Source organism: Cygnus olor, chromosome 1 (assembly GCF_009769625.2).
Source record: "Cygnus olor isolate bCygOlo1 chromosome 1, bCygOlo1.pri.v2, whole genome shotgun sequence".
NCBI lineage: Eukaryota > Metazoa > Chordata > Aves > Anseriformes > Anatidae > Cygnus > Cygnus olor.
In genome coordinates, this window is record NC_049169.1 from 153,807,392 (window position 1) to 153,835,044 (window position 27,653).

Genomic DNA, 27,653 nt, shown 5'->3' on the forward strand with positions numbered 1-27,653 from the left:
TGTTCAGTCAGACTGCTTTGGATGAACAGAGCACCAGGAATGTTTCTTCTCCACAGTTTTCAGAAGTGGCCTCTATGTTTAACAATTCAACTACTTAACTCCACAAATAAAGAGAGCACATCAGCCAGTTAAGTGAAACTGTTTCCATATCTAAAGATCAATAATATACAAATAAAGACCTTCCAAAAATCTTGTGGGTTTTTTGGGGGTTTCGTTTTTTAAAAGTGCTTTGGTTCACCACCAAGTATAAAGTAGTACCTCCCAGCATACTACCGCTATGCTGAGAATAGCGAGTATGATTTACTAATAACCTCTCTTCTATGTTGAGCATAAACTTCTGAAATAAACTTATTTGGAACTTATTCTTTCTACATAAAGACAAGTACCCATTACAGAAAAATACCTCACAAACTATTTTATTCTAAATCAGCATCCTGAATACATTGGAAGAGCTGAAACAAAAAGTTCAACCATTCTAGCACCCAGAACTTTCCTAGGAAGAAATTAATGTCTATAAAATGACACCAGATATAAGGTATCAGGTACATAAAATAGTAAAATGTAAATATTTTCTTCCTTATGTATATCTCAAATCCAATATTTGTGTAAGTATTAAAAACGTCAGCCAGAATGAGGAACTTGGGTATACTCAACATCCCAGATGTTGAGCTATTTACGTTTCAACTCATGTACAAATGTTAATTTATGTGGGTCTGGCCAAGGTTATAAAAGAATAAAAGCTACCTTTTCCCAGACAAGTTTCACTAAAACGATAGACAGGTGTTTTATTGTCTATGAAGACAGCCCACGGTGTCTTCCCCAGGAGGGTCAGAGCCCAGGGCTGCTGGCATGGCCAGCTTGTGGGCTGACGGATGCTGCCATTGAACAGGAGGTAGCTTGGTTGGCAAAAAGGATGTGCTTCACTAGCTTGTGGTGAGAAGAACTCGTGCATCTGCGTGAGAGGGGAAGGAAAAGAAAGGAAAAAAAGACTTTTCAGCAAAAGACCACATTGTTCAGACTGAGAGAATTTTTTTCAGAGGGAGGAAAAAGAAGCCAGGCCAACCTCAACCATTTAAGATGTTGCGAATTCCCATGTGGACACCAATCTTAGTATTGCTTAAATTAGTGAGGAAAACGGTTACATTTATCTGAAGTGGGATCAAACAATGTGGCTTTATACTAGCTCAACTAAACTTGTTCAGAACGTAATTTAGTGATGAAATTTTCATCCAGGAAGGATGGCAGTTTGTATACTGAACACTCAAAAGAAGCAGTCAAAATGGTAAGAAGCCATTCGAGAAAAGTTGGGTTTCTTTTAAGAAAGAGTCTATATTTAAAGGAATCACACACCCAGTGTCCATAACACCTTCTTTGTTGAATCACTAATTGGTAACCAGAATTTCCTGAAAATAGTCCACTAATTATTTTTTCCACATTAAGTCGTCCTATGCAGAAAGGCCATTTCAATTAATATGAAGGTGTGCGTGGGGGTGTGAAGCCCAGGCTGTTCCCAGTCCTTTTAATCTAACCGCGTTTCTTGCTGACAGACGAAGTCTTTCAAAGGAAGGTGTTTTGATCATCTCTGGGAGAAGAATGTAGACTTCAATTACCGGCCCAATTATCCCAGCTAGGAAGGCAATACAATTGCTTAATTTTAGAATAATAAGTGACTTTCAAGGTGAGCCTTTTCAGCTTTCATCCAAGACTGAGATTTCCATTGTCCCTCTCCGGAAGACTGAGCTACCACGACTGTAGTCACTATTTTTTTTTTTGAATAAAAACCATCTGCAGGAGAATTCAACATCCCCTGAGTTCAGTGATTTGCCACCTCTAGGTGATTTGTCCTCTTTCTTGACTATGCTCATGTCAATGTTAAAAAATAAACCATGAAACTTTTTGTTTTGGGTATACTTTAGCCAAATACAGTTGCTAGGGTCGGAACAGGATAAAGAAAAAAAATATACAACATCCTTCAATAAACAGCAAATTATATTAAGTGATCAAGCTCTTGAGAATCCATGTAAGGAATATGGGGTAGCCTACTAAAAATATATATATCCTATTTTCTTTCCTAAGATAAGTCCACAAGGTGGAAATTCTTTTCAGAGATGAAAACTGTAACCACAGCTTTTTGCTGAATCTGCCTATGTCAGGCCTAGGGATGCATCAGTAATCCCTGCAGTATGTGGCTTGTATATCACCCTCCCTCCCTCTTCCTTATGTTCCAGAGCAATCCCAACCTTTTAAGTTCAAGTATCCTGACCTCAACTTTCTGCACAACTCATTTGCCTTTTCAGAATACAGTTATACTGTAAATTTTGGTAAGTAAAAACTGAATTATGTGAATTTGTCTAATCAAAGAGTTACAGAAGGACGAACATTTCCATCATCATTATCAGACCATCACAATGCTAATTGTGAACTTCTTGTGGGAGAATGCTCAGCAGATAAAGGTATGTGAACATGTCCACTTCAGGAGAACAACTGGGGGTTTGTAACGTCTCCCAGTGTCAGTCACCTCCTTCCCTTGAAAAAGGACCCCAGTTTTAGTTACATATTCATTCACCTCATGTGTCCCAGATAAAACCATTACCATTGCCCTGTAGCTGAACACTGGGGAATTACAAATGTAACTGACAGTGTAAGTGAAGAAGACGCAAAGAGCATTAGCTCCAGCCCATCAGGAGGCTGTTCAAGGACTGCATTTGCTCACTGTGGTTCTTGAAAAATCACCCCAGCACAGGTGCAGAGCAAGTCCAGCAATCCTCCTGTTTGCTGAATCAGAGGTCAATGCAGAACACAAAGTATAAGGCCTGGAGGCAGCAGGGCTATTTCCACAATAGCTGCAGATCTTTAAGTAAAAACTGGTACTTGGAGTGGTAATAGGAACAGCATTTCTTGCCAACAGTTGCTGACAGACTCATCTGATGAGCAGATTCAGCATCTGAATGTGGTTGCTATGAAATCTGGTTACAGAGAGTGCTAGAAGTAAAAGGGTTAGAGGAGGTTTGACTAAAAGCTGCTAGATGGTAAACAGATTCTTCAGGGATTTGCAGCAGCTACATAACAGCACAGTGATACTTTAGCAAGCAACCGAGGCTACACAAACCCAGCTGGAAAGTCTATAATGTACCTAGTGCCAGACAGAGATCATTAGATATCCATTCAAATAGCGTAGGAAAAATTACGATCCAATCCATGATATTATTATTAAAAGCAGCCCAGTGTTCCGCAAACCTAATCCCATCACGACATAACCAGATGTTCACCCCACTGAGAACAGGCAGATCAGCTTCTCCACAATTTGAATAGAATTTGGGAATATCTGGATCCAGTGAAATTACCTACACTTTCTGCAATGTGGTTGAGGATCAAAGAGGAGAAGGCTATTGCTTATCTCACATGGCCAGCCTATAACTACTGGAGAAGCAGATGACAGACAGCCTGCTAAGAGTCCACAGCTTTTAATGTTAAGTGAGGCTCCCAGTATCCAAGCTAGGGGAAATAGAAAGGAGATGCCTGTGAAGACTAGTCTACCAAATTTCCTCAGATTTGATATTTCGACTTTAAAAGCTGTGAACTCTCAACAGGCTATCTTGATATCGTTTGCTCGCCCAGTTTCTTCCTACAAAGGAGTCTACCATCCCTCAGACAACTATTTGTTCAAGGATAGCCACACAAGTAGATTCTACTCCAAATATAATTTAATAATCAGCAATGTAATATAACCAGTGCACAGAACTTGTTTTTAGAGAAGGAAGACATCTCAGAATGGTTAAATATATTCTCATGGAAGCAATGCAGTTTATCCTAGGGACTGACAACAAAGAGCATAGCAGAAACACAATTTTCAAAGGAGAGAAAGAACTCTAGGCTGTCCAAAGAGAAAGGCTTCCCCATTTTGCATTGGCAAGTCTCTGTGTCACAGCATTCTGGGTTTATTAATACTTAAACCCAGAAGAAACCTCAGCCAGGAAAGGGTCCCATGCAGTTCAGAAGTGTGATAAGTTGATCAGCTAGCTGATCAGCTCCAGGTACAAGAATTGTCAAGCCCAGGCTGTGGGCCTTGCAATCATCAAGACTCTGGTTACCCGCTTGTCCATACTAAGAGTGTTCACACAATCGTGTGGTGGAATTCCACTTCTCAAAACATTTCAAAACATGAAATAGATCTGAAAAAGCAGGAGGTGAAGTGAGGAAAACCATTCTGGTGGCAAACACAGCTAGGCCTGAGGTAGGTAAGCACACTAGGCCCCCAGAAGAATTTAGGCAGCCATGTCCAAGAGACTGCTCCACAGAGCCGCTGCCTGCCCGCTTCAGCTCCTGACAAGCAGCATCTATCTCAGGCTTTTTTTTGCCGAAGCGATACAGCTGCTTGCAGGCTTACAGCTGTGCAGGCCAAGCCGAGCCGTACGCTGGAACCGCAACAGGGTCACACACCTCAGCTCTCCTGGGCTTTGTAGATTAGGCACGCAGGCAGCTCAGCCCCTCGGGAGGCCTAATTCACTGAACGCTCCTCTGTGCATCTAGGAACACAACAATGGTAGAACACTCAATAAAAACCACAGCAGATATCACTTCCATGCAAAACCATGGGAACAAAAAAGAAGTAGTGGCAATGCTGTTTCATGCATTGGACATGCACTTCATTCAGTCTGGGGAGTTTCTCACCTGCCTTTCCCAGAAGACTGCCATAACCACCATGCTACAAGCAAAGCTGAGGAAAAACAACAACTCTTCAACCCTCCTGTTGAAGATGAGCCACTATTAAGGCATATATAAACACTTGAAGGTAAACTCACAATTTCCAAGGGAACAGCAGAAAAAAGATCAGGTGTACTAGGTAGTATGGACAGTGACCTAAGGAAAAATGCCAGGGACTGAAACCCAGAGATCTCTTGATACTGTTTATACAAAAAAGTCACTGCAAAATGCAAAATCAATATCCCAAACACTGAACAATCACCAGAAGACTCCCCTCGCCCAGGTGACCGCAATATTTCAGGCAAAGCTCAACTGTTGCTCCATTACTGCACAGTGGTTCCCATTTAATCCCACACTATTAGAATTTTTGAGTGTTTTAATTAGTGAGAGAGCCTGCTTCTGAAGAGGTGGGATACTAGTAAGGAGATAGTTCAAGGAGTTTGCTGCAAGAGGACCACCCACCTCAGAGCACAGCAGATTCCTAAAGCTCTTTTGCAAGACCCATTTCTCATTTAAGTTCCTCCCTATTTCTCAATGAAAGTGAGAAAAGAGAAGGCTGACACTGGATGTAAACAAAAAGGGGGAAAAAAAGCATCTCCTCCAGTGCATAGCATACTCAGAAAATTAATGCCAGGATTCACTGCATCCATTCTGCTTCGGACAGCATCCTGCACACTTCGTACTAAAACGAAGCCATCCCCTCCTTGCCCCCAAGTCCCCTGCTGCATACTGAGGAGGTTATCTGTTAAAGAACCCACAGCTGATGAAACAGGTTTAAGCTGTACTACATCGATCCCCTCTTCCCCCCAAAATCTTATCGACACGCAAGCAAAAGCAATGGAAGAATTCACTCCAAATCGCTGCCTGGCTTCTGATTGCGGATCGCAGCACTCATCCAGCAGAAGGTGACTCATGCTCCTCTCTTCCAGGCATCGTAGGGAGTAACCTGCATGTCAGCCACAAAGAATCTGACTGCTTCTGAGGCAGGCAGAGCAGATGCCTTCCTTAAGCAGCGAGACAGAGAGCCCAGGTTTGGTCAGACTCCGAGGCACTCAGACTAGTTAGGAGATTTTTGTTTTTTTCAGGCTATGAAAGGCATCTGAGAGAATACTCCAGAAGAAACCATGCGAGGTGATCATCCTTCCAAATTATTTTCAAAAAGACTGAACTCCTAATTAAAAACCACTACCAGCACCGAAACAAAAACCCCACCACCTCTTGACCAGTTTTCAGTAAAATTACTACAGTGAAAGAGGAGCAAAAATGTGAACCTGGAGATTACCACTAGGAAAGCCCTTAACAACATCAAGTCTTTATGGCAGGAGAAAATACATGGATTGAAAAAACATATCTTCTTAAAATACATTATAGTGGCAGTATACAAATAAGGACTGCTGTCCAGTGGTTCACAAGACACACACCTGCAGGACTCCGTGTCACGTCTAAGTGCAGTTAAACACAGAGGTGGGTGGGAAAAAAAAAACAGATTTCCCCTCATACCCTTTAGACCATTTGCCTAAAAAATTATAAAAACAAAACTCTTCAGCTCCATTATTTTGTTCTGACGAAAACAATGGGCTTCCAAAATTTAAAACTGAAATTGAAAACATGAAGAAGAAATTTCAGAAGAAAAGCAGATCTTCAGAACAGACTTCATTTATGCATTTCTAAATGGTTCTTACCAAGTTCATGTCTTTTTTTTGAAAGAAAAAGCATACCGGATTTTTTTTTTGCATATTTATAAAATGTTTCAAGTAAGATTTTGCAAAGCAGTTAAAGATGTTATAGCAATGCGAGAAACTGCAAGCAGATCTACTCCAAAGAAAGTAGGTTGATCAGTCTTGGCTTATCCTCTATGCTGTGAAATGTATTAGGAGTAAGAGGGCAAACAGCACAAACATTCTCCTACCAAAACCAAAACTAGCTTGTCACAGCAAGTTCACTTATAGCCCAGACGTGATCTATGTGGCTATTTCTTGAAAGTATCTTTTCTTGCAACTCATCAGAAACCCAGGACTGAAGCTTTTCTTCACAACATTCAGAGCACTTCAAGTTCAGTGCCCTTATCCAATTCACGGGGATCCAATTCATTTCCAGTTCAAATTAAATTGCCATGTGAGTATCAACTCAACCACAGTCTCGAACACTATTAATCTTTAGTTAAGGCGGCTGGCTACCTGTTAACCAGAACAATAACGGGAAGACATGAGGGTGGGGGGGTGGAAACAACACAAAACCACTAACTAACCAACCCTTACTTTACAGAATTATTTCAGCACAAAGAATGATCCTCATCGATTACGTTCCAATACTTTAAAATGCTTTAGTCGCGTCTCCTCATTACCCTGATTTTTTGCAGAAGACAACAACTGTATCTTAAAAGATGTTAAAGCTCTGTCTACATGACCCGAGCAATGTTTCGAAAACAAGCTAGTCAACTCTAAAAACATTTTTCCCTTTTATGTCCTTCACCAGATCTTTCATCTAGTCTAGCCTTTCATCTAACCAAGACAAAAATTACACATCGTCACCACTGCACCAACTAATTGAGCTAGCCCCATGACATTAATGTTGGGAAAGGATAACATGCTCCTATCACACCTTTAATTCTCTCGTCTAGACTAGGATTTAAGACAACACAGCTGCTAAAACACAACCTATCGACAAAGAAAAGCATTTGAGTTGTACTCATCACTGTAACTGTACCTAGACTATACCGTTTGCCTTAATGCAGCAAAAACTGAAGACCACTCTTGTGCTGGAAACCTCTGGCCAAGAAAAAAAAAAATAAGCAGGAAGCTAATGAATAAGAGGACATGAAGAAGCAGATAGCTATAGTTCTTGTTACCTTAATCACATAAATCTTTGTACAAGTCACTACGTGCCAAGATAATTTAGCGCTGCAGTCCCCATTGCTTCCCAATTCTCTCTCAAAACGTTATCATCACATACCACCTACACAATTTACAAGGAGGGGAAAAAAAAAAAAAAAAGGAAGAGATGTTTTAACAACACCCGCAATATTTCTGAGATGAAATAACCAGTAACCGCAGGTTTGCTCTTAGTTGCGAAAGAAATCTTGAAGTGAATTAAGTGAAAAACTAGAAAAGGAATGGATTTAATGATTTTTGGGACAGCCACCCCCTCAGACATTTCAAATTTTCTTCATTTAAAAACTCTCTTAAAAATAGAATGACAATTGAAGTCTCAGTCCAAAGAGCATGCCTGCTAACGGAAGAGTTTTAACAAAACATACTGTTACTCTGAATGTTTTATTTATGACCCAAACAACAAAATTTGTTTCTTACACACACTAGCCAACTGAAGAGCAGACAATCACGGTTATTTTGAAAGAAAACACGCAAGTTACTGCCAACTGTGTTGGCTATATAAGAAAAAAAAAAAAAAAAAACGGTATTTAGAGAATTATTGTCCCCTACATATCAAAGGGAAAACAGAAAATCTGGTAAGCAATGACTTTTTGGATAGAATTTTCCAAGTAATCATTGCAGAATCTGTCAAAACAGTATAATTAAGAGCAAGATAGAAAATATTCAGCCCCAAGCATTAATGTACAAAGTCCAGCTACTACTGTTCTAAACTATGAAAGCCACTGAAGTCACTGTTATATTTGATCTTTAATATATTGAACAGCATTTTTACAATGCAGACGTGATCAAGTAACACTGCAAGACTGAAAACAAACTTAAGAAATCTTGCCACATACCGTTCTACCGTTTGACAATTCTAGCTATCCACATGTATTCACACACCTCTACAACAACATGAACTGCAGCAGCAATTAAGACCTGAAGAGAGAAAATGATGCTGAGTGATACAGGCATCATTCTAAAAAAAAAAAAAAGAAAAAAAGGAAAAGAAATGCTGTTCTCTAAACTAGCACAATCTAAACTAAACGTGCATACAAAAGGAGCACGCATTTCAATAAGTCCAAAGGAACAGGTAAAAAGCAGGAGGGCCCGGGGAAGTGGTTGAGTCACCATCCCTGGAGGTATTCAAAAGACGTGTAGATGCAGTGCTTAGGGATATGGTTTAGCAGTAGACTTTGCAGTGCTAGGTTAACGGTTGGACTTGACGGTCTTAGGGGTCTTTTCCAACCTAGATGACTTTATGATTCTAAGATTTGTTTTCAGTGCCCATATATGCAAACTGTCACATCATTTTACCTTACAAAGGAAAATAAATAAATCTTGGAAAATATCTACCTATATGATTAGCTGGGGAGGGGGGAAGCAGACAAAAAAAATATTAGAAGACTCTAGTTAAAGGCATTGTCTCAAATTTTCACAGCTTCCACAGAAAGTAACTCAAAGTAGCATGAATACTTCAGATCATCACGAAAGTGAGCGGAGAAAGAAGAATCATGTGAACTCTGCAAGTACGGAATTCAGTTAAAAAGCTTCTACAGGAAAACATTAAAGGTAGTATGTTCCAAAGATGCATGAACACTTTGAAATATTTGACTTTAAGACCAAGCTGAGCAATTTTAAAATAATCTTCTATGGCTTAAAATTGCACACTGTCAAGAGATTTTTTTTTTAGGGGATTGTCTATGTATGAATTCTGCAGTTAAATCAAGAAACCTATAATTTTGTCTGACAGAATTATTTCATTAACTTCATATTAAAACAAAGCTAGATTGACTAAAAAAAATCTACATTCTAAAGAGCCAGAAAGAAGTCTGGTAAAGTTGTTTGAAAACCACAAAGGGAAACTAAAGTTTAAGACATTACTGTAAAACTTATTTAGTCCTGTACCCTGCAAACAGGTATTCCTTCCATTCTAGACATTTTCTAGGTTATAGTTCACCAGTAAGACATAAGAGATGTCTGAACAGCTGAAGAATACGGTGTTACGTAGAGGGTCAACTTGGTAAGACTGCCAACTTGTGTTTACCACTTCTTTATATCTCCACAGATACATAAAATATTTGCATTTTCTTCTTCTCACTCCATAAGATTCTCACCTGAGAAACAGCTATCTGTAGTGTCCCCTCCAACAGGGGAAAAAAAGGAGAAAAAGGGCCAGTATAGGTCTTGATTACACTTTGAAGAAATTTTAACACAATGTCTGAAGCTTGCATCATGTCAAAATCCCATACAGTTTCCTGCATTTCCTCAGAAGTAGGTACACCTGTTTGATGGGATTTTAAAGTCCATTAATCTGTTCTTGCAATGAAGCGCTAAGTTTCACCTGACAAGCACACAAGAGTGGCTGGCAGCTTGGTAAGCCATGCAGCAGAGGATGTGGACCGTGCTCATTACCTGCCCTGCCTTTTTCACTGAAAGATGAGTAATCAATCCACCATGTCACGATTACTGGAAGAAAAAAACAAAAACAAAAACAAAAACCCCAACACAAACAACCCACCTCTTGCTAAAAAAAGACTTAAGGATTTCAGTCTCTTCATATTTCTACCATCCTACATGGATAGCGTCTGAGAAAGTCCCTACACTTTTGTTTCGTTCTTTTGCATACAGTACTTTAGAAGGAATAATATTTTCCAAGTTTTGTCTCTACCGTTTTGCTATTTCTTCCTGGAAGGCTGGAGCCATACTTGTTGTCACAAGTGTTGTAGCTGCATTTCTTGAATACTGCTCTAAATGATTCTCAAAATTAGAATAACAGTTTCCTAAACCAAAAAGAGATAAAAAATACATAAAACCTGGAACCCTTGACCAGATGACCTCCTGAGGTCCCTTCCAACCCAAACAGTTCTGTGATTCTGTGTAAATTTTGTGACACTGTAAAATTCACTGCAGTGAGAACTCTTCAAACCAGGCTGAAGAGCTGAAGAATAAATTCAACTATTTAATCCCTTCCAAACTCTATTGACAGTCATTTGTATGATGATATTATTGAGCTTTAATAAGGAACCGGACCCTAACCTGCTAAGTGATCTTTGAGTAAAAAAATATTTAATTTTCACAGCACTTGGAAAACAACATTTTTAAACTAGACATTTGAGCAATTTGTAACTTCAAGTACAGATTTCAGACTTAATCACCATTAAGACACTAAAAACATCAATCATCATTGACTCAAGATGCTGATTTCACAATTAATAAATTTCAATAATTGCTTCTCTCGCGTGTTTTGAATTGCCACATAGAATCCCTAGACCGGGAGGCAGATTTTCATCCTGATGATAAGCATTGCCACAAAGAACACTCAACTCAGCCACATTTCTGCAGTATTTCATTGTCATATATCTATAGTGTTCAGTCTGCATTTTCAGTCAAAATTAATGTTTTCTCGTCTTTGCTTCGTAGAGAAATTAAGCAATAGATTATTTAGAAGTTTTATATTTACTCGTTTTCCCACTTCTGAAATAAAGCGTTTCCCAAAACTACTGCCTGATGTAGAATCTGGTGGATTCTCCAGAAGATGAGCCCTACAGTCCTGTCTTTAAAGCACTGGTCTGCAGAAACCACGACAAGAACAGCAAATTGACTTTGTAAGAATTTTACTTCTGTGCTTTAGACTCTGCTGGAATAACAATACTTTGCTATTTCACGGGGTTCTACTAAAAACATCCTACAATCCTTAATATGCCCAGACTGAGAAGTTACATTACTGAAAGCTACACAAGAGCCTAGAGTACACAGTCGACGACGTTTAAGCATCCCTCATGGGAATAAAACACTGGCAAAGTCATATCCAAAATTAAAATTCAGTATATGGTAAATATCAGCAGGTTGGCTTCAGAGAGCTTTCTAATCACATAACAGACAAACACAACCATGTTAGAAGTCATTCAACTCTGCTCTGAAAAAACAAACAAACAAGAACCCCACAAAACCAACAAACCACTATTCCACGCTTCTTAATCTACATACTTGCTATTTCTTTGTGAATCTCGATATCTCACTGGGGTGTATCACCACCAATCTGTTTCATTTGACAGCTTCTGCTCTCACTTCGCTGCAGACCTTCAGCCGCACGGGCCCACTCACCCAGGTTAGCGCTGTTCTCACAAGTTAAAAAGTTTCTCCAGAAAACAGTTCTGTCTGCAGCAAAAGAGCTCTTTGCTGCCAAACCTGCTAATCCATTCTGGGAGGAAAGGAGGTCTCGGAACTGCAGTACCTACAAATGCCCAGATAACATTTTGTGTTTCTCATCAGGAGCCAGTAAGGCAGCAGTCAGTTTCAGTACACAAAAAAGCTAAAGGGAACTGAGCGCCCTTCAAAGACACCACACGAAAAATACTACGCTTCGGTACACCCCATCTTCCCAACGCTACCATCTCTCAGCATCTGGAAGTACAGATCTGCAAGAATGCGAAGAAGCAAGGCTTAATGGACATATCTGGCACAAGTGGGATCCAGAAACTGGTATGAGGTGCCTGAAACACGAAGACCATGGGGTTTGACTGATGCATTTTAGAATAGTATTCAGTTGTACCGTGAGGTGTTCACGAGCTAAGTTTATTTAACTATCATCATTGTGATAACTGCTTCAAACAAGTACAGAGGAGCTCTCAAGTTCCCAAACCTTTGGCTCATTCTGCACAACCCACCGCCCCTCATCAGGGCGCCCCGTGTCCTCCATCGCCCCCTCCTGATTACACCCCTCACCCAGCAGAGCAAGGCATCCCCTGCTTCCCTCACCGAGGGCACAGCCCCTTCAACAATTTCCTTCTCCCCGGGTACTAACCCTAAAGCACGCGCTCCAGACAAGCAGGGCTGGCTGCAGGCTCTGCCACAACAGCTGACTGCAGCGGTGGCTGCTTCGTGCAGCACAAGCCATGGCCAAGTCACTCCTCGGGCACAAACCAGTGTAAGGAGCAGCGTCCGGAAGAGGAAGCTCAGCAGCTGTGACTTTGTACCACCGCGATCCTTCGTCCAACGCTGGCAGCACGTGTAAATGTGGGAAACTCCAGCCGACAGCACTTCTAAAACCTCTCCCTTCTTCTCACCTGTCTGCTCAGAGCTGCTGGAGGCGCACCCGTCCACCTAGCACTGACAGGGCTCCTTCACCGAGGGCAAAGCGCCTTGATTCTTTCCCAGAGAAATCCAGACAAAAACGCTTGGCAAAGAAGGTGGTTTACATTTCAACCAGCATTTTCCAGGAAGGAACTTTAATTACCTGCTTAAAGGCTACGGAGCCATCCCCTGCTCTTTTTGTTAAAGGTGTGCACCACGCCTGAAAGGGCTGCAAGGCTCCCACAGTACGCAGTACAAAAGAAATCCTCACTTTATAGTCGCGCCACTAGGAGACTCCTCTGGAAACTGGGAGACCTGGATTTCGGTCCCGTTTCTGAGGAAATCTATGCATTTTTTTTAATATTAAATAGGCATTTAATGGGAAAAGAAGCTGTTGTCAGCTTGGTTATCTGCTGGATAGCCTCTAGGGACTGGCTTCAGAGTTAAGTAAAGGTCCACTTTTTCCCTCTCCTTTGGCCATGTAAACATGTCACTCATTCCTGTAAAGCAAATCAACTTCATCGGGTGGAATGAAGGATTCCCTTAGCTTAGTTTGGCCTGGTATGTGGTGGTCAGGCCAGGGAAGCAGAAAACTCAAGCCTGCATCTCTCAGCCCGAAGAGGGAATTTCACCCGGCTTTTCTACTTCTTGGGACAATAACTGTAACTACTCTCTAATTATATAAGAACACAGGAATTCTTCCATCAGAAAAAGTAAAAACAGCAAGGGCACGTAAAATGCAAAGGTACCCACCAGCTGGGGACCTGGTCAATCAGTTTTTGGGTACAATGAAAGTTCAGAGACTTATATCGTGGTTTTGTATCGATATAAGCAGGTACTTGCAGTTTTCAGGTACATCTCCTCCAAAACACCTAAGTAAATGGGACCGTGATTATTTACCTCTCATTAATGCATTTGTGCAGCTGTAAATTATAAATTAGAACTCCTTGCACAGACACATATCTGTACATCTGCATTCTTCCAGCTAAGCTTGCATCCTTTTTACTGGCTAAATGAACGGCACATCAGGTCTTAGACACTGCCTTTGAACTTGCATCAAGTTGTAAAACAAAGCAGCAAAACGCACAAACATAAGACCAGGTAAGTTGACTAGGGAAGACCTGGTACACTTGCTGAAATCTTGTAATTCACTCTTTAATATTGCAAGTCAATATTACATTCCTTTCAACTGCACCTCAATTAAAAAATTCAGGACTGGCCAGAACCTGGATTTCAGCTGCTTTTAGATCGCTTTGCATAAGAGAAATTTAGAATTAAAATACCGCTCGGATCTCCTTCACAAAGTAGCTCGCTGACAGCCAGAAGTTGAAGTCTTGCAGTAAGAGCCATGACAGCAGCAAAAGACGAGCGGCGTTCAGACCCACCCTGAGCAGTGCTGAGTCAATATAACTATGGAAGTGTAAGGTGCTTTCTGTTCTGCTTCACCTACCTACGGGCTGTCAGCTCGGGTCTGAAGGCAGACACTCCGCTGCAAGGCACAGAGCACGCTGCAAAAGCTGCAGCTCGCGTTCAGGCACTGAATGTAGAGCGATGATTAAACACAGGAAAGCCAAAGGCATTTACTAACGAATAAAGTCCACCTTAACTACTTGGAGAAAAACCGTTCTGCTATAAGGTACGTGTGAACGATAAGGATCGTAAGGATACAGAAAATGCATTTTCCCTACTAAGTTCAAAATAACTTTGTTACATCAGCCTTCAGAAATCCCCCTGTTAAAAAGTTAGGACATATATTAAGAAACACCTCCTGTGAGAAAGTTGTAAGTCTCCAGAAACATCTGAGCTTCGCCTCCTCCCTCGCCTTTCCCCTCCTCACCCTCCTCCCCAGTTTCAAAACACATCTTCCAGGGGCCTCGGTCTGGAGCAGCGGCTCCTGCCACCAGACCATTAGCCACTGCCGCCACTACACGGTGAGCTGCAAACCCGACGGCTGCGGTCCAGCTGGGGTTATTTACAGGGGTTGCCCTTTCAGGTGGCCGAGCCTCAGCTAAAACCGGTTCTGTGGCACCAGCCCAATCCCCCTCCATGTGGGAGAAGAGATGTGGGGCTGCGATGAGCTGATAGCAGCATTTTCTCAGCCGTGCCCTGGCTTGAAGGGTTGCCACGATGTCAGCCCTGCAGGCTGAGGGGGCCTGACAGGGACCTGAGCATCACGTACCGGCATTTCACCCTGCACCGGCATTTCACCGTGGTGCCAGTGGGATATTTAGGATACCCACCGGCGTGTGCAAGGCCTGAATCTCACAGCCACCACCTCCTTAGGGAGGCACAGCCCGGTGACCCTGCGCTTTGAGGAGCGGGACCTTCAGGGGCATATCTACGCGTCTAGGCAAGGAGGGACATCCCCACCCGCCCCGATACGTGTGCGTGGGGTGGGACAGCACCCAGAAATGCCCTCGCAGAGCACCTCGGGCCCCCATCCCCACCCCGTTAGGGGTGCCCCCGGTCTTCCAGCCGCCCGCGGGGGGCTGCCATGGGGGAAAGGGCGTGCGTGCGGCCCCGCCTCGTCACCTCTTGACGCGGATGATCTGGTCGCGCATGGGTCGGATGTCCTGGAAGCTCTGCTGGTTGACCAGGCTGTAGACCAGGATGAAGCCCTGCCCGTTCTTGATGTAGAGGTCCCGCATGGAGGCGAACTGCTCCGTGCCCGCCGTGTCCAGGATCTCCAGCACGGAGGGCGACGCGTCCACCTCGATCTCCTTGCGGTAGAAGTCCTCGATGGTGGGGTCGTACTTCTCGATGAACGTGCCCGTCACGAACTGCACCGTGAGCGCCGACTTCCCCACCCCGCCCGAGCCCAGCACCACCACCTTGTACTCGCGCATCCTCCCGCCGACCTCCACCACCCTCCTCACCCTCCTCCTCCTCCTCCTCCTCCTCCTCCGCCTCCTCCCTCGGCCCGGCCCGGCCCGGCCCGACCCGCGCCTGCCGCCGGCCCCTCCTCACCCCCCCGCCATCCGCCGCCCCCTCCCGCCGCGGCTCCTCCCGGCCGCCGGGGCCGCGCTGCCGGGGCTGCGGCGCGCCTCGGGCGGGGCGCGCGCCACGCCCCCTCCTGCCCCGGTCGCCGTGGCAACAGCCAATCGGATGCGACAGCGGGGGGGGGAGTCACGTGGCATCACCCCCTTTCGCTCTTTCCTCCTCCTCCCCCGCCCGCTCGCCCGCCCGCCCGCCGGCCCAATGGGAGAGCGCGGCCGCCGCCCGCGTGACGCCCTGCCTTCTGCGCTGTCGCCGTGGAGACAGCGGCCCCGCCCGCGCCTCCGCCGAGCCGCTCGGCGGGCCCGCTCCGCGTACACGCGCTGCGCGCCGGGGCCAATCAGCGGCCGCGCCGCCGTCACGCGCAGGGAGGGGCGAGCCAATGGGTGGCGGCGCGGGCGTGCGGAGGGGCGGGGCGGTGGCGCGGCCGGAAGTGTCTGTCAGAGGAGCCCGGGGCGGGGGGGTTGGCGGTTGGCGGCCGTTGGGCGGCCGTTGGTGCCTGCTGGGGGTCCTGGCAGTGTCCGTTGGGGATCCCGGGGTCCCAGGCCGGCGTTTGAAGCGCGTGCTGATGTAAAATGCGATCAATAAAGTCTGTTGAAGCGGTCCTGCTTGTGTGTCCTTCGTGGTGGTGGTGTGTGCTCGCAAGGAGTGTCGCTGTGTGTGTGTTACCAAGGGGCGCCCGCCTCGCCGTCCCCTCCTGACAGCGGCTGGGAGCCAGGGAGGGCAGCCTGAGGGAAATAGCTCTGAATTAACAACATCTGAAAGGAAAACACTCGATGAGGAGATGTAAGCTTCTCGTGGGATTCAGAGTCACTCTGGAAAGATGCGTTTATATACGTGTCTTTCCACCGTGAGGCTCCTTAACCCTTTATTTTTGTTCTCCTAATCATCACTGGCCAAAACAATTGAATATATAGAGAAAAGACTTTGTTTCCTTTCAAGGCTTGTGCCTCTTCAGAGCCAGAGTCAGTCAGGTAGTTCCTGAAAGCTGCCAGAAAAGCAGCTCTCCCCCGGGGTTAGGTTCCTGGCTGTGCTGTTCTTCCCTTTGCTTTATCACGCCTTCGTCTTAGGTAAGGCACCTGGTCCCAGCCTGCGTTCCAGGCGAGTCCGGTTCTACTTCCCCACTGACCTATTTTCATGTTTTCAAACTTAACGCGGAGTTTTCGGCGGCAGATGTATTTCTGAGACTTTGGTGAATGCTTGTCCCCTTGCTGAGTCTTTTGGTTACATGCTGCCATATGCAGTGCTTTCAGCTTTGTGGCCCTCTGCTGTAATAGCCTGTCTTCTCTTCTGTGCATTTCTTCTCAATCCGCAAAGCTTCAAAACAAATTTATCTTAGTAGGGTTCCCGTAGCTTTAGCCTGTCTAGAAGAAGGAAGGTTATTTGCTGGCTGCTAGCAATGCCCATGTAGTAAAAACCACCAAAGCGAAACCAAACCACGCACATCCATGTGATGTAAATACATTAAATAACAACGATACACAGGATTTTTACGGGACTGTCAGAATCCATTTGTAAATGTTACTGAGCCTGGCTAGTGTAGTCAGAAGTGACTAACGTTTTCAATGAATAATCTCATTTCTGTTTGTTTCTGACTTGAGACCTTCGAGTAACAGAAGTGAGCCTACAAGATCGTGTGGTAGCAGAACATGCAAGATGCTGCACGTATGGGTTAATGAGTGTTTGCGCTATACATCAGGGCACTCTCTAGCAGAGGACTGGGAAAATACCTGGGTTTATTAGTCAGTGATGAAAGGAAGCTAGCGATTTAATGCCATTAGGAAAAAACAAACATGACTGTGACATCCACAAGGTCAAGCTGCTCGGTGAGGTTAGTGAGACATTAGTGCACCCAGTTCTGATGAACCATGTCCAAGAAAGAGGGACGTGTACAAAAATACACCCGGCAGGGTTACTGGAATAGAGCAAAGCTTAGCTACAAGAGTACACTTGGAATATTTCTCTGGGTAAACCAGCAGAAGCAAATGTGGAGGAGGCACACGGCTGCTAGTAACAAATAAGCTGGGGCAGAATGAAGGCGTGGGCATTTAAGCTAGCAAACACCACAGAAGAGCATGGATCTAAACTGGTTGTGAGTCTAGGTGGAAAAGAGAGATCTCAGAGGATGGAGGGTTTGGCCTTACGTTAAGAACAGCGAAAGATGAATGTGTCTAACAGGCTTTAAAACACATTGTGCTTCAGAATAGGAGGCTGATGTGCAATCATAAAAAATAGATGCAATTATCTGTGTTGAAGGGAGGAGACGGGGGCCTCCCTTACGCACCCTGCGACTAGAGCAGGCTCCTGGAGCTGGGTATTTCTCAGAGAGAAGCTGTTGACTGCTGGTTCAGGTCCTCAGGATGAGGATGCAATGGTTCAGAAAGAGACAAGAGAAGCGTGCATGCTGAACAGGGTTATACCAGGTGGTCTGGCTCATAGGTGGTCGAGTTTCAAGCATTTTTTCACATAGTGATAGTGGGGTGATGTGTGCAGGGATTAAAGAAACTCTTAAAAAAATGAAATGTAAGGGAAATGAAATGTAAATATGGCATGGAGGATGGAAAAGAAAGGGCCGGATGGTCAACTGGAGGAGGTGCTGGATGCCCGGGATGGACGACTGTTCCCAAGGATCTTGTAAGGCTAAAAGCCTTACCATTGCCCTGTTTTTTTAGCCTTCACCCTTGGTCAAAGATGACAACATTGAAAATTCAGCTGGTCCATGCTGGAGCCTCTGCCCTAAAAAGAAATGCGGGTATCAGTGATGTGGAGTTAGTTATCGGGAGGTGGAGGGCATGGGGCTGCCCGCCTTCCTTTTATGCACACTGCTTATACTTTTGCTATTCCCTACCAGAGAAGGTGGTGGGGTGGGAGAAGCGTGTTTTGGGGAAAGAGAAACATCCTGCCACCAAAGACTGAACTGGGCAAGGCTCATCCCTGCAAATATCTCGTCCCACATCTGACCGGCAGACAGACGGTCTCCTTTCCCAGCACGACCTCCTGGAGTTATCTAGTCCCTCTGTGCTGCACGTCTGGGTTTCGCTGGCTTCCCAGGATTTAGAAACTTCAGACAGTTTTATTGCTCACTTTGCAAGTCTTTTATGTCTTGTATTGAACTATCATATTTCAGACTTCAGCAGCCTGTGGCTAACCACACTGTCTTATGATAGGCTGGAGTCTCTCTATAAATATTTTTTATTTTATGCAGAAAACAACACGCTGTTGCATAAGTTTCACGGTAGCTATTGTAGCCTCTGACTGCACATTAGAGTGTGTGTATGAAAGAGGAACAAGGCCTCTAACATCTATTTTATGCCATAGCTAAGGTTTGCTAATTTTTCAGCAGTAACAGTGCCATTGGCAAGATGGAAAACAGGGAAATCTGAGTGCTGATGACTGTCTCCTGACACTTAAGCATGACAGAAAGGATAAAATAGAGCCTGTGTATTCTACAAACTGTTCTAGTGAATATATTTGCTTTCTGTGGCTTTTCTGAGTGCAGGTCAGTAGAACAACAGTGACATCCCGTCTGTGCTTAATGCCATATTTTTCTGTTGAGGCTGGCAGAGCAGTTTTGTCGTCACATGGATCGCTTCTAGCCATGTGTAATTAGAGTATTTTAGGAAGTGTAGCCAGCATTAAGTGTTAAGGATGAGATTATGTTCAGCCTTTCATCTGATACTTCTTGCCCAATTAATTGTCTGATTAATTGTCTGCCCGTAAAGTTGTTATCAAACTCAAGATACAGCTAAATGGGGTGAAAGGTGGCTGACTTTTCTCACCCTATCCTTAGCATTTTTAGGTGGTCACACTGTTAATTTCCTTTCCATCCCTGCATTGACCATTGACCTTGTCCCCCATTATTTATTTATTTATTTATTTTTACTGACTGCAGAGTCGTAGGTGTTTGACATCTTTGTCCATGAAAAGAGCAGCTGTCTAGAGGGAAGGAGGGCAGGAACAACCTCCGGGTGCTCGCAAAGGGTAAGGAGGTTGGACCCGAGCCCTCTGCCATCCTGCTTGGCCGTGGCACAAGAGCCGGATTAACGGGGAGCCTGGAACCTGCTTTGGGGAAGGTGCTTCACAAAGCTGAGGTAAGCACTAGGAAATTCTTGGCAAAACTGGGAACTGAGTGCTTGGACTGGGTTCCCAGCAGACAAGCGTGCTGAGCAAGGGAGATTGTAAACCAGCTCATCAGAAATGATGTGTGGGCAGCTTTCTCCTTTGGTTAAGTTGCACGTAGTCTACATTTAAGCATTTTTGGCGCTGGGGAGACAAAATCTGCACTAGTGCTAGCATTTCATGTAGCTCCATAGGGCGTAAGCAGACCCTGCTATGCATCTCCCCGCTCCTCCCAAGCCCACACTGCCTTTGTCCCTGTGACACCACTGCTGGTGCCCTGCGCTGAGCCACTGCAGCCCACTAAATCTGTAGAAAGCTAATCCAGAGCAGAAATGCAAACAGTTTTATGATTGCTAGCTGCCCCGGACTCAGCCATGACAGAAGAACAGAGTTAACTCCATCCTCGGCTCGAAACAGTTTAAACCCACACCTATTGCTTCCCACGAGACTTTTTGTTTTGTGAAGTAAACCAAACTAGATTACGTTACAGCAGAACTAGATTGAATTAATGCGTTTTACCTTACAACTGGAGAGGACAACAAGTGTGAACACAATTACTGTGGCTCCGCCAGTAGATACTCATTAAGTTGCTGTAGCTGTCACTTCCAATTGTGTGCTCCTGTCCCTGGGGATTTTTTTTTCTTTTAACAATTTGAAAGACACGGAGACAATAGAAGTAGGCATACCAAAGTCTTCTCTCAGTCATAATTTAATTTTCTAATCAGAAAGGAGCATTCGGGCTTCAGTCTTGTGGGCTTATTTCAGAGGATGACCAGTTTAGTAGCTCTGCAAATGGGGACAGCTTTCTGTTGTTATCATCTCATTAATGCTCATTCCTGGCATTGCAGATTAACCATTCAGAGGAAGGGGATCGCTCACTGAGGAGCAGGGCTGAGGTTTTTTTAACTACTTCGTGCAGTCAGATAGCCATCCCTGTCATGTAATAAGGTCATTGTGTTTAATTGAGAATGGTGGTTAAATTTGAAAAGAATAATTGCTCCTGGTCCCTCTTTTTATTAGGAGTGAAAATCTGATTGAACCATTCCCAAAGCACCAAGAAATCTAAATGAAAATACTCTGTTTTAGCTTGTGACCTGATTTTTATCGTTTTTAGTGGAGTTTTGGTGGACTTCTGCTGATGTATTATGATGTTTCACAACAAAGTTTTCTTTACTCACCATAGAAGCAAACAAGAAACCTTGGTGGTGTTATTAATTTTAATGAAAAGTTTCCACTGCGTATCTAAGTTTTCCAAGAAATACTCACCTGCCAATGAAGCGAAGTTAAATAGCTGTCGTTCATATGTAGGTTCAAAACAGGAGAAGTCAGCTTCAGGATATAAAAAAAAAACACAGTGAAATAAACTAAAAACAGCTAATTTATTATTCTATTTGATTCCTTCTTTCTCCTTATGATGTTCAAAAATAATTCAATCACAAGATTTAAGAGAAAGTGAAGATAATGATAGTCTGTTTTTATTAAGGTACAAAAGTCTTGGAATATCTATCACAAGCCACGTAGACGTATCTTTCTGAGTCAGTCTTGGAAGCAAATGTTTAACCCCTCCTTTGTAATAACCAGAGTGTGAGCATCAGGGCCTTGTATTTCACAAGCATTAGATTTTGTACATGTCAATAAAAATAATATTACAGTTACAGTATTTTTATGTAGTTGTTTTGAGCAAAATATCCAGGACTGAATTATTTTTTAAGATTCCTTAATTATTGTGAGTTACACTGTAAATTAAAATAAGCTTTCCAACCTACTTTTCTTGTATTTATGTCTTAAATGCAAGTTTCCTTAAGCAGGGCAGTATTTAATCATCTCAGGTGTTATCGAATCATAGTTTAGATCATTTCAGTATATGTCCTAAAACTTGCTTAGTAATTTTGGTGCATGTCCAAGTAGACACATTTGTTCTGGATACTTGTTTTTGCATTGTCTGCTCTAGGCAGAGAAGACTACAGATTGCTCTGCAGGGTACCCAAAGCACACAGTGGGTGACAGTGGCCTGACAGGGCCCTAAAGAGGGGCAGATTTTAAGGGCAGACTGAGGGGTCTGGGGGAAGATGAGATCATGCCTTTCCGAAAAATACTCAGCAGCCAATTTGTCTGCAGGCGTTGTGCGGACCCTCCCTCCCTCGATACGTGCATGTATGGAGGTAGGAGGTAGCTTGGGATATGGGTGTGGGGAGGCCGGACTTGCAGGTAGATTAACCTGTCTCTTCCTAGCTGAAGGTCTCCTGAAGGTCCTGAAGGTCCCCGCTTCTGGGAGCCTATTGAGCCAAACCTCTGATTACTGGAGCAGGAATTCCTAACTAAGTGCTTCGAAACCATGAATTTCAGATGTAATCAACATAGGAGTTGCCACAAAGATGAGCATTAAAGGCCTGAAAATCATGAGGGCTCAGATGTCTTTTAACACCATTGGATTTGCTTTTTAGTCTTTAGATATTATTGCTTTTCACTGCTTACTCATACATTTATTTATTTATTTTTAAATGGAAGTCACGTGTTCTTGATTCAAGTGGCTGGTGCTTTAAGAAGACCGAATATCATAAATTAGTGATAAAACCAGAAGTTTTGGCAACAGGGACTATTGACAGGATAAAAATAGCTTAGTTATCATTTTGAGCCTGGGGAAAAGATTCATTCAGAGGAAAAACGACAAAGAAACTGAGTTTGTGAGGTGTACGAAGCTCTCATTCTCTTCTTTAAGTCTTCAGTGCTGTACAGGAATGCAACCCTGTGACTACTTTCTAGCACATTTTCAGAGCTGTGTTATACTGGGAGGCCTACTTTACAAGCAGGAGATACACGTACGCTGCTTTAGCAAAGAACCACAGTTCATTTCCTTGACGAAAATGATGCAAAGAATTAGCTCCAGCCTCTCTTTGCAGTTTCTCTCGGGACTTCAGTGAGAGCTGCTATAGCTGAAGGTAAATTATTGCAAAATAATGGGGGAGCAACTTAGAATACGCCAAATAAATCCGGAAGATTAGATTGTCCAAAATCATTCAGGGTTTTTTGTATAGATCTGGTCTCATTGCACAGAGCTGAACTTTATTAGACTTTTTTTGGGCAGAATGAAAGATGATTTCCTAGCAGGTTGGGGATGAATGTAGTAGGCACAGCAGATGAGTGATGAATCTGCTGGAACTGCCCCTGGACAGTTTTCTCAAAGCAGTTAGTGTCTGCTAGTTCCTCCCATCTTCCTGGTTCTCCTGTCATCTTCCAAGTCAGTGCTTTACTAATGCTTGAATGTCTTGTCCAGCTCCTCAGCAGTGGAGGAAAAAATGCATAACCTTTGTGTATTTACTTAAGAGTTTGATGTAGCAGTGCAACAAGGGGATTCTGTCATGGTTGTTTGTTTTTTTTTCACGGTGTCATATTTGCTGGATTTACACTTTGGTGCAAGCTTCTCTTCCATATGGAAGGTTCTTTCCCTTTTTAATGTAGTGGCCTCACAACTCATCTTCCCCAAGGCTATGTTTTCATGGTATTTAGCTCTGACCAAGAAACTAGATTACAGAATTCCTCCTCTTCCACTTAGCTGCTCACCAAATCAACCCCTAGTGCTTTTTTATCAAGTTAGTCCAGAGCATTTGAGCTCCAACACAGCATTGCTTCTCCTCTTTCAGTCAAAAAACAACCAACTAACCAACCAAAAAAAAAAAAAAAAACCACCTCAACCACCAAACCAAAAAAGTCCCGGCTCTATAAACATGGTGTAGCTCTCAGTTTCCAAAATTAGCTGTGAAGGGTGTTGCTACTGTCTCTAAAGAGGGACAGCATTGAAGATCTTGCTTAGAGATGTCAAGATTGCTGCCACAAGCACCTGCAACTAAAACGTACTGGAATGTACAGCCACAAAATAGGCTGAAGAGTGAATTTTAAGAGTTGACAAGGCTCATGCTCTGCAGTGAGGCAGTTTGAGCACATTGGGGTCAGCCCTGATGGACATCTGCACAACCGTTTCTGAAGGACCTCAAGCGGTCTTGCAGATCTGGTGCTGTATTTTTCTAGTTCGTGAGGTTATATTTTGTCTTCCAACACGCTTGCAGGCCCTTCTCAGCTTGGTATCATCCTCCAATCTAACAAGCATCATCTTTTCCATGTAGTGCCCTGATAAGTGACTAGTTGCTGGATAGTGCCCTAATAAAATAAGTATTCATTATCTTTACTCTTATTACATAAGAAACTAGATTTTAGCAAGTACAGAAATGATGTGCATTGGATACAGCTCTGTAACCACAACAGTGACAGCAGTGCAGAGAACAGAGACCTGAGCTAGCTAGCATAGATAACATATAAATACTCACTTAACCTGAAACAGTAATTAGTAACATACTTTGCACTTTTCTATCTGATCATCTGATTCTCTAGGTAGTGGGTTTTTGTAGTTTTGTTTTTCCCCCCTGAGCAGCTCCTATCTGAAAAAACTTGCTGTCTTTAGATATAGCTGCACCATTGATCATGCTCACACCGAAAAAAATTACTGTTCAGGTAAAACTAGTGATGGCTCAGCTTTTCCATGGGCTGAGACATAACTCTCTCCACATCTCATGCCAGGGAGCTGTTAGTGAAATCTAATTGTTTAATAAAAAGTCTACTGAATAATACACATGGCCATATAGCTTTATTGTACTTACTCTTGCTTCCTAAAAATGTGCATCACGGTGTAATCAAGCGGATTCCTTTGTCAAAGCTGCTGAAAGCTTAAAAATCAAGCATAGGAGTTCCTTTAAGTTTTAGAAAAAATGTTTTAATTGTCCATTCTCATTAGTTTCAGCAGGGAATGCATTAGATAACCTAGAGAGCATGTAAATACCCAGGGAGAAATTGCAGAAAGTGGTAGTCCAGAGAGATGTTGTCATACATGTAGCATGCAGCAGATTAGACCTGCTGCTTGGATGAGAGCTGACAGAAAATCGATGCAAAATTGAACTGGGAAATCACATTTTAGCACAGGCCAAGAGCCATTTCTTTTCACGCAGCCTTGATGGGGACCTCCTGAAGTACCATCTTGGTGGCTTGTGGCCTTTAGGGCCTAAACCAGATGTGAAGAGGTTGGTGAGCCCCCAGGTCATCCAGGTGTTTGAAAGATTTAATCCTGTGTATTTTTGGCTACAGTCTCTAATTTAACATGGGAGGCAAATTCTGTCCCTGAACTAATTCAAAAGTTGTTTGGAACAAAACTCAGAAAATAACCATTTAGGTTTCCAAGAACAACTAGCTGTGGTTTAACATGGGAGGAAGAGGACCCAAGCCAGCAGTAGCTCCAAATCGACCATGAGTAAATGTGCTACCTGTCAGGAGGGGATAGATCCAGAACAGCACTACACATGCACATCTCCGCTGTGCTGAAGGTACGTCTGCAGCTCATGTCAGGGCTACGTGTTGATTTGGGGGCTGTACGGATGCTTGCCTGAAGGGATAAATGTGCAACCCCTTTCTCCATGGGGACTGGACCTGTACGTAGTTTAACGGAGAGGTGGATGTGCATGTATGCTAGCTGCAGTTATGTATGTAACTGCTGTGCCTGCTTTAGGAAAAATACACTTCTGTCAGATAACCTTATCTTATTCTTCTGTACACAGAGGGAGATAGGAGCAGGAAGAGTTACTGGTCACTGTGGCCCTGTTCTGTGAATCACACAGAGCAGCCACCACATATCTACTTAAGGTCTAACTTTCCATAAAATACTCTTATAAGCAAACTCTCGAACTTATAAAAATGTGGTGGGAAAAACAAACAAACAAAAAAAAAACCCACACAACTGTGTTGTATTTTAAAGAGTGATAGCTCAATTTGCAAATATTATTTAAGTTTCTGCGTCTGTGTATACATGCAAGTATATTCTCTCTCTGCGTTCCTGTGTTTGCACGGAGTTTTATCTAAACCTGTTTCATCAGGAAATAATATTGTTTCAAGTTCTAAATCAGGTAGATGTCCAGATGAAAATGATGATAATATAATATAGTTAAGTTCCCCCCCGCCCCCCAATCTATTTACAAAGAAAAGATGAAGCAGCATGTTTTGGTTAAACCAGACTATTTACAACACTCTTTGCCCTTTCTTATTTCTTTTGTTTTCGTATTTTAGCTAGTGCCTAAGAAATAGATTGTCTCTGAAGCTGATATATTGTTATATAGCGCCATTTGATTAGAGGATGAAACATCTATTTAAAAACACATAAAGGAAATTAAAGAGCAGGACCAGTCTTAGTTGCAGTATTTTTCATGGCCTTGAAAACCTTCAGGTAGAGTCTCAGCTGCTATAAATTGGCAGAAACTCCAGTGTCTTAATGCTGCATTGGTTTATGTGACCCAAGGAGGAGACCTCAGGGATTTGTGGGACTACTGTATAAATATCATAGCTTTCAACCTGCCAACGTCGAAATAAATAATGCGTTTGGTCCAGTCCTGGCTCCATGCTTACATGTCGCTCCTTGATTTAAGCAGTGTGGCGCGAAGCAGCTGAGGGGAGAGCGCGGCCTTCAGAGGCTCTGCTCTTCTCCCCGGCCAAAAGCCTGCCCTTCTGGGTGTTGCTGTTTCCATCTTTTGACACCAATGAGTTTATAATACCTCAAAATACCCTGCTCAAGTAACTCAACCCCATAGTCGCTCCTTTCAGCTGCCCATCCAGAGGCAGAAGTAAGTTTCTAATCCCCGCCACTGCGGATCTCGCTGCTGAGGAGCCAGCCGCCAGCTCCAGTCCAACACCGCCATGCTGCAGCACGTGTTCTGGGATAAAACTCATGTTGGGACACGTTCCCATCTCCGAGAGGGCTAAATCCCGGTGTTACAGAAACCAGAGCTTATTAAGGCCATTTTCTCTATCAGTTTTACTGTGAATTGGCTCAAGTGTATAGACTCCTGGAGCTTGAAGCCGCATCCAGCTATGTCTTAGAAAGAAGCTGAAAAATAAAGGAGAGACAGCTGTCTCTGTGAAAGTATTTGTGAGGTAATAATAGCAGTAATAAAGGAAAGTAAAATAGAGTGCTTTCACTGTGGTATTTTTTAAAAAGTAAGGATTCAATTGAATATGAAATGATCATTGATTTTAGGCACTTTGACTAATGTTTGATTCTAACCGAGTCATTTTCTGAGAAGAGCAGAAAGAAAGCTGTGCTACGAGGAAACAACTCTGGCTTTGTATAGAGGTGCTGCTGAGTAGCACTGCCGGAGTCCTTTCTTTAAACAGGAATAATTTTATTGTACAGGAAACTCGGATTTGAGAACAGTTCCTCTGATAATTACTCCTAAAGAGGAATATATCTGCTGCATTCACCAAAGCTTGAAGGCTGGTCCTGTGTCACAGAGGGCCATCTGCATTTGGGCTAAAATTAAAGCAAAGGGAGAGGTAAGAGTCACATAAGAAAGGACATAGATTCCCAAAAGACAAATCCGTGAATAAAAAAGAAAAAAAGGTTCATTTCACCAAGGAGGGGTAAAATGCCTCTTTAGTGTGAACACCTAATGTAGACAGATGTGAGAGGCAAATAAGAGAATAACTATGTTGTGCTTGGATTCCTTTTCAAGTGTCCCTGCTGAATTCTTGCTGGACGATGTTCTTTCACTGCTCTACACCTTCTGCTTTTCTTAGGGTTTCCACAATACCTGGTAGCTCTCATCAAAACCTGTCCTGTGGATAGCATTCCCTGTGAAAGACTGGCAAACTTCTCTTGCCCAATAATTGCATGGGGAGAGCTGCTTCCACTTCTGAAAGTAGGTTTATTTACAGCCAGCCTGGAATGAAGCCTGCCCTCTCCATCTTGTCTCTGATCTCGAAACGTTGCATGGAGCAGGCGCGTCACTGCCTGCGAGGAAGTTGGATCCTCTCCGGGAAGGTCCTGACCACTCTACCTTCAATGCAAAGCAAATCTGT

At 43.4% G+C, this 27,653-nt stretch overlaps 1 protein-coding gene across 1 annotated transcript in view; it reads right to left on the bottom strand.

The window, feature by feature from the left end:
• The window catches only part of RAP2A (RAP2A, member of RAS oncogene family), a 31,813-nt gene extending 16,258 nt beyond the window's left edge, over positions 1-15,555 (bottom strand). Inside the window, exon 1 of the mRNA XM_040538455.1 lies at positions 15,183-15,555. Within this exon, the coding sequence (XP_040394389.1) occupies positions 15,183-15,496 (314 nt within the window). The 5' untranslated portion in view covers positions 15,497-15,555. The remainder of the gene's footprint in view (positions 1-15,182) is intronic.
• Positions 15,556-27,653: the final 12,098 nt, after the last annotated feature.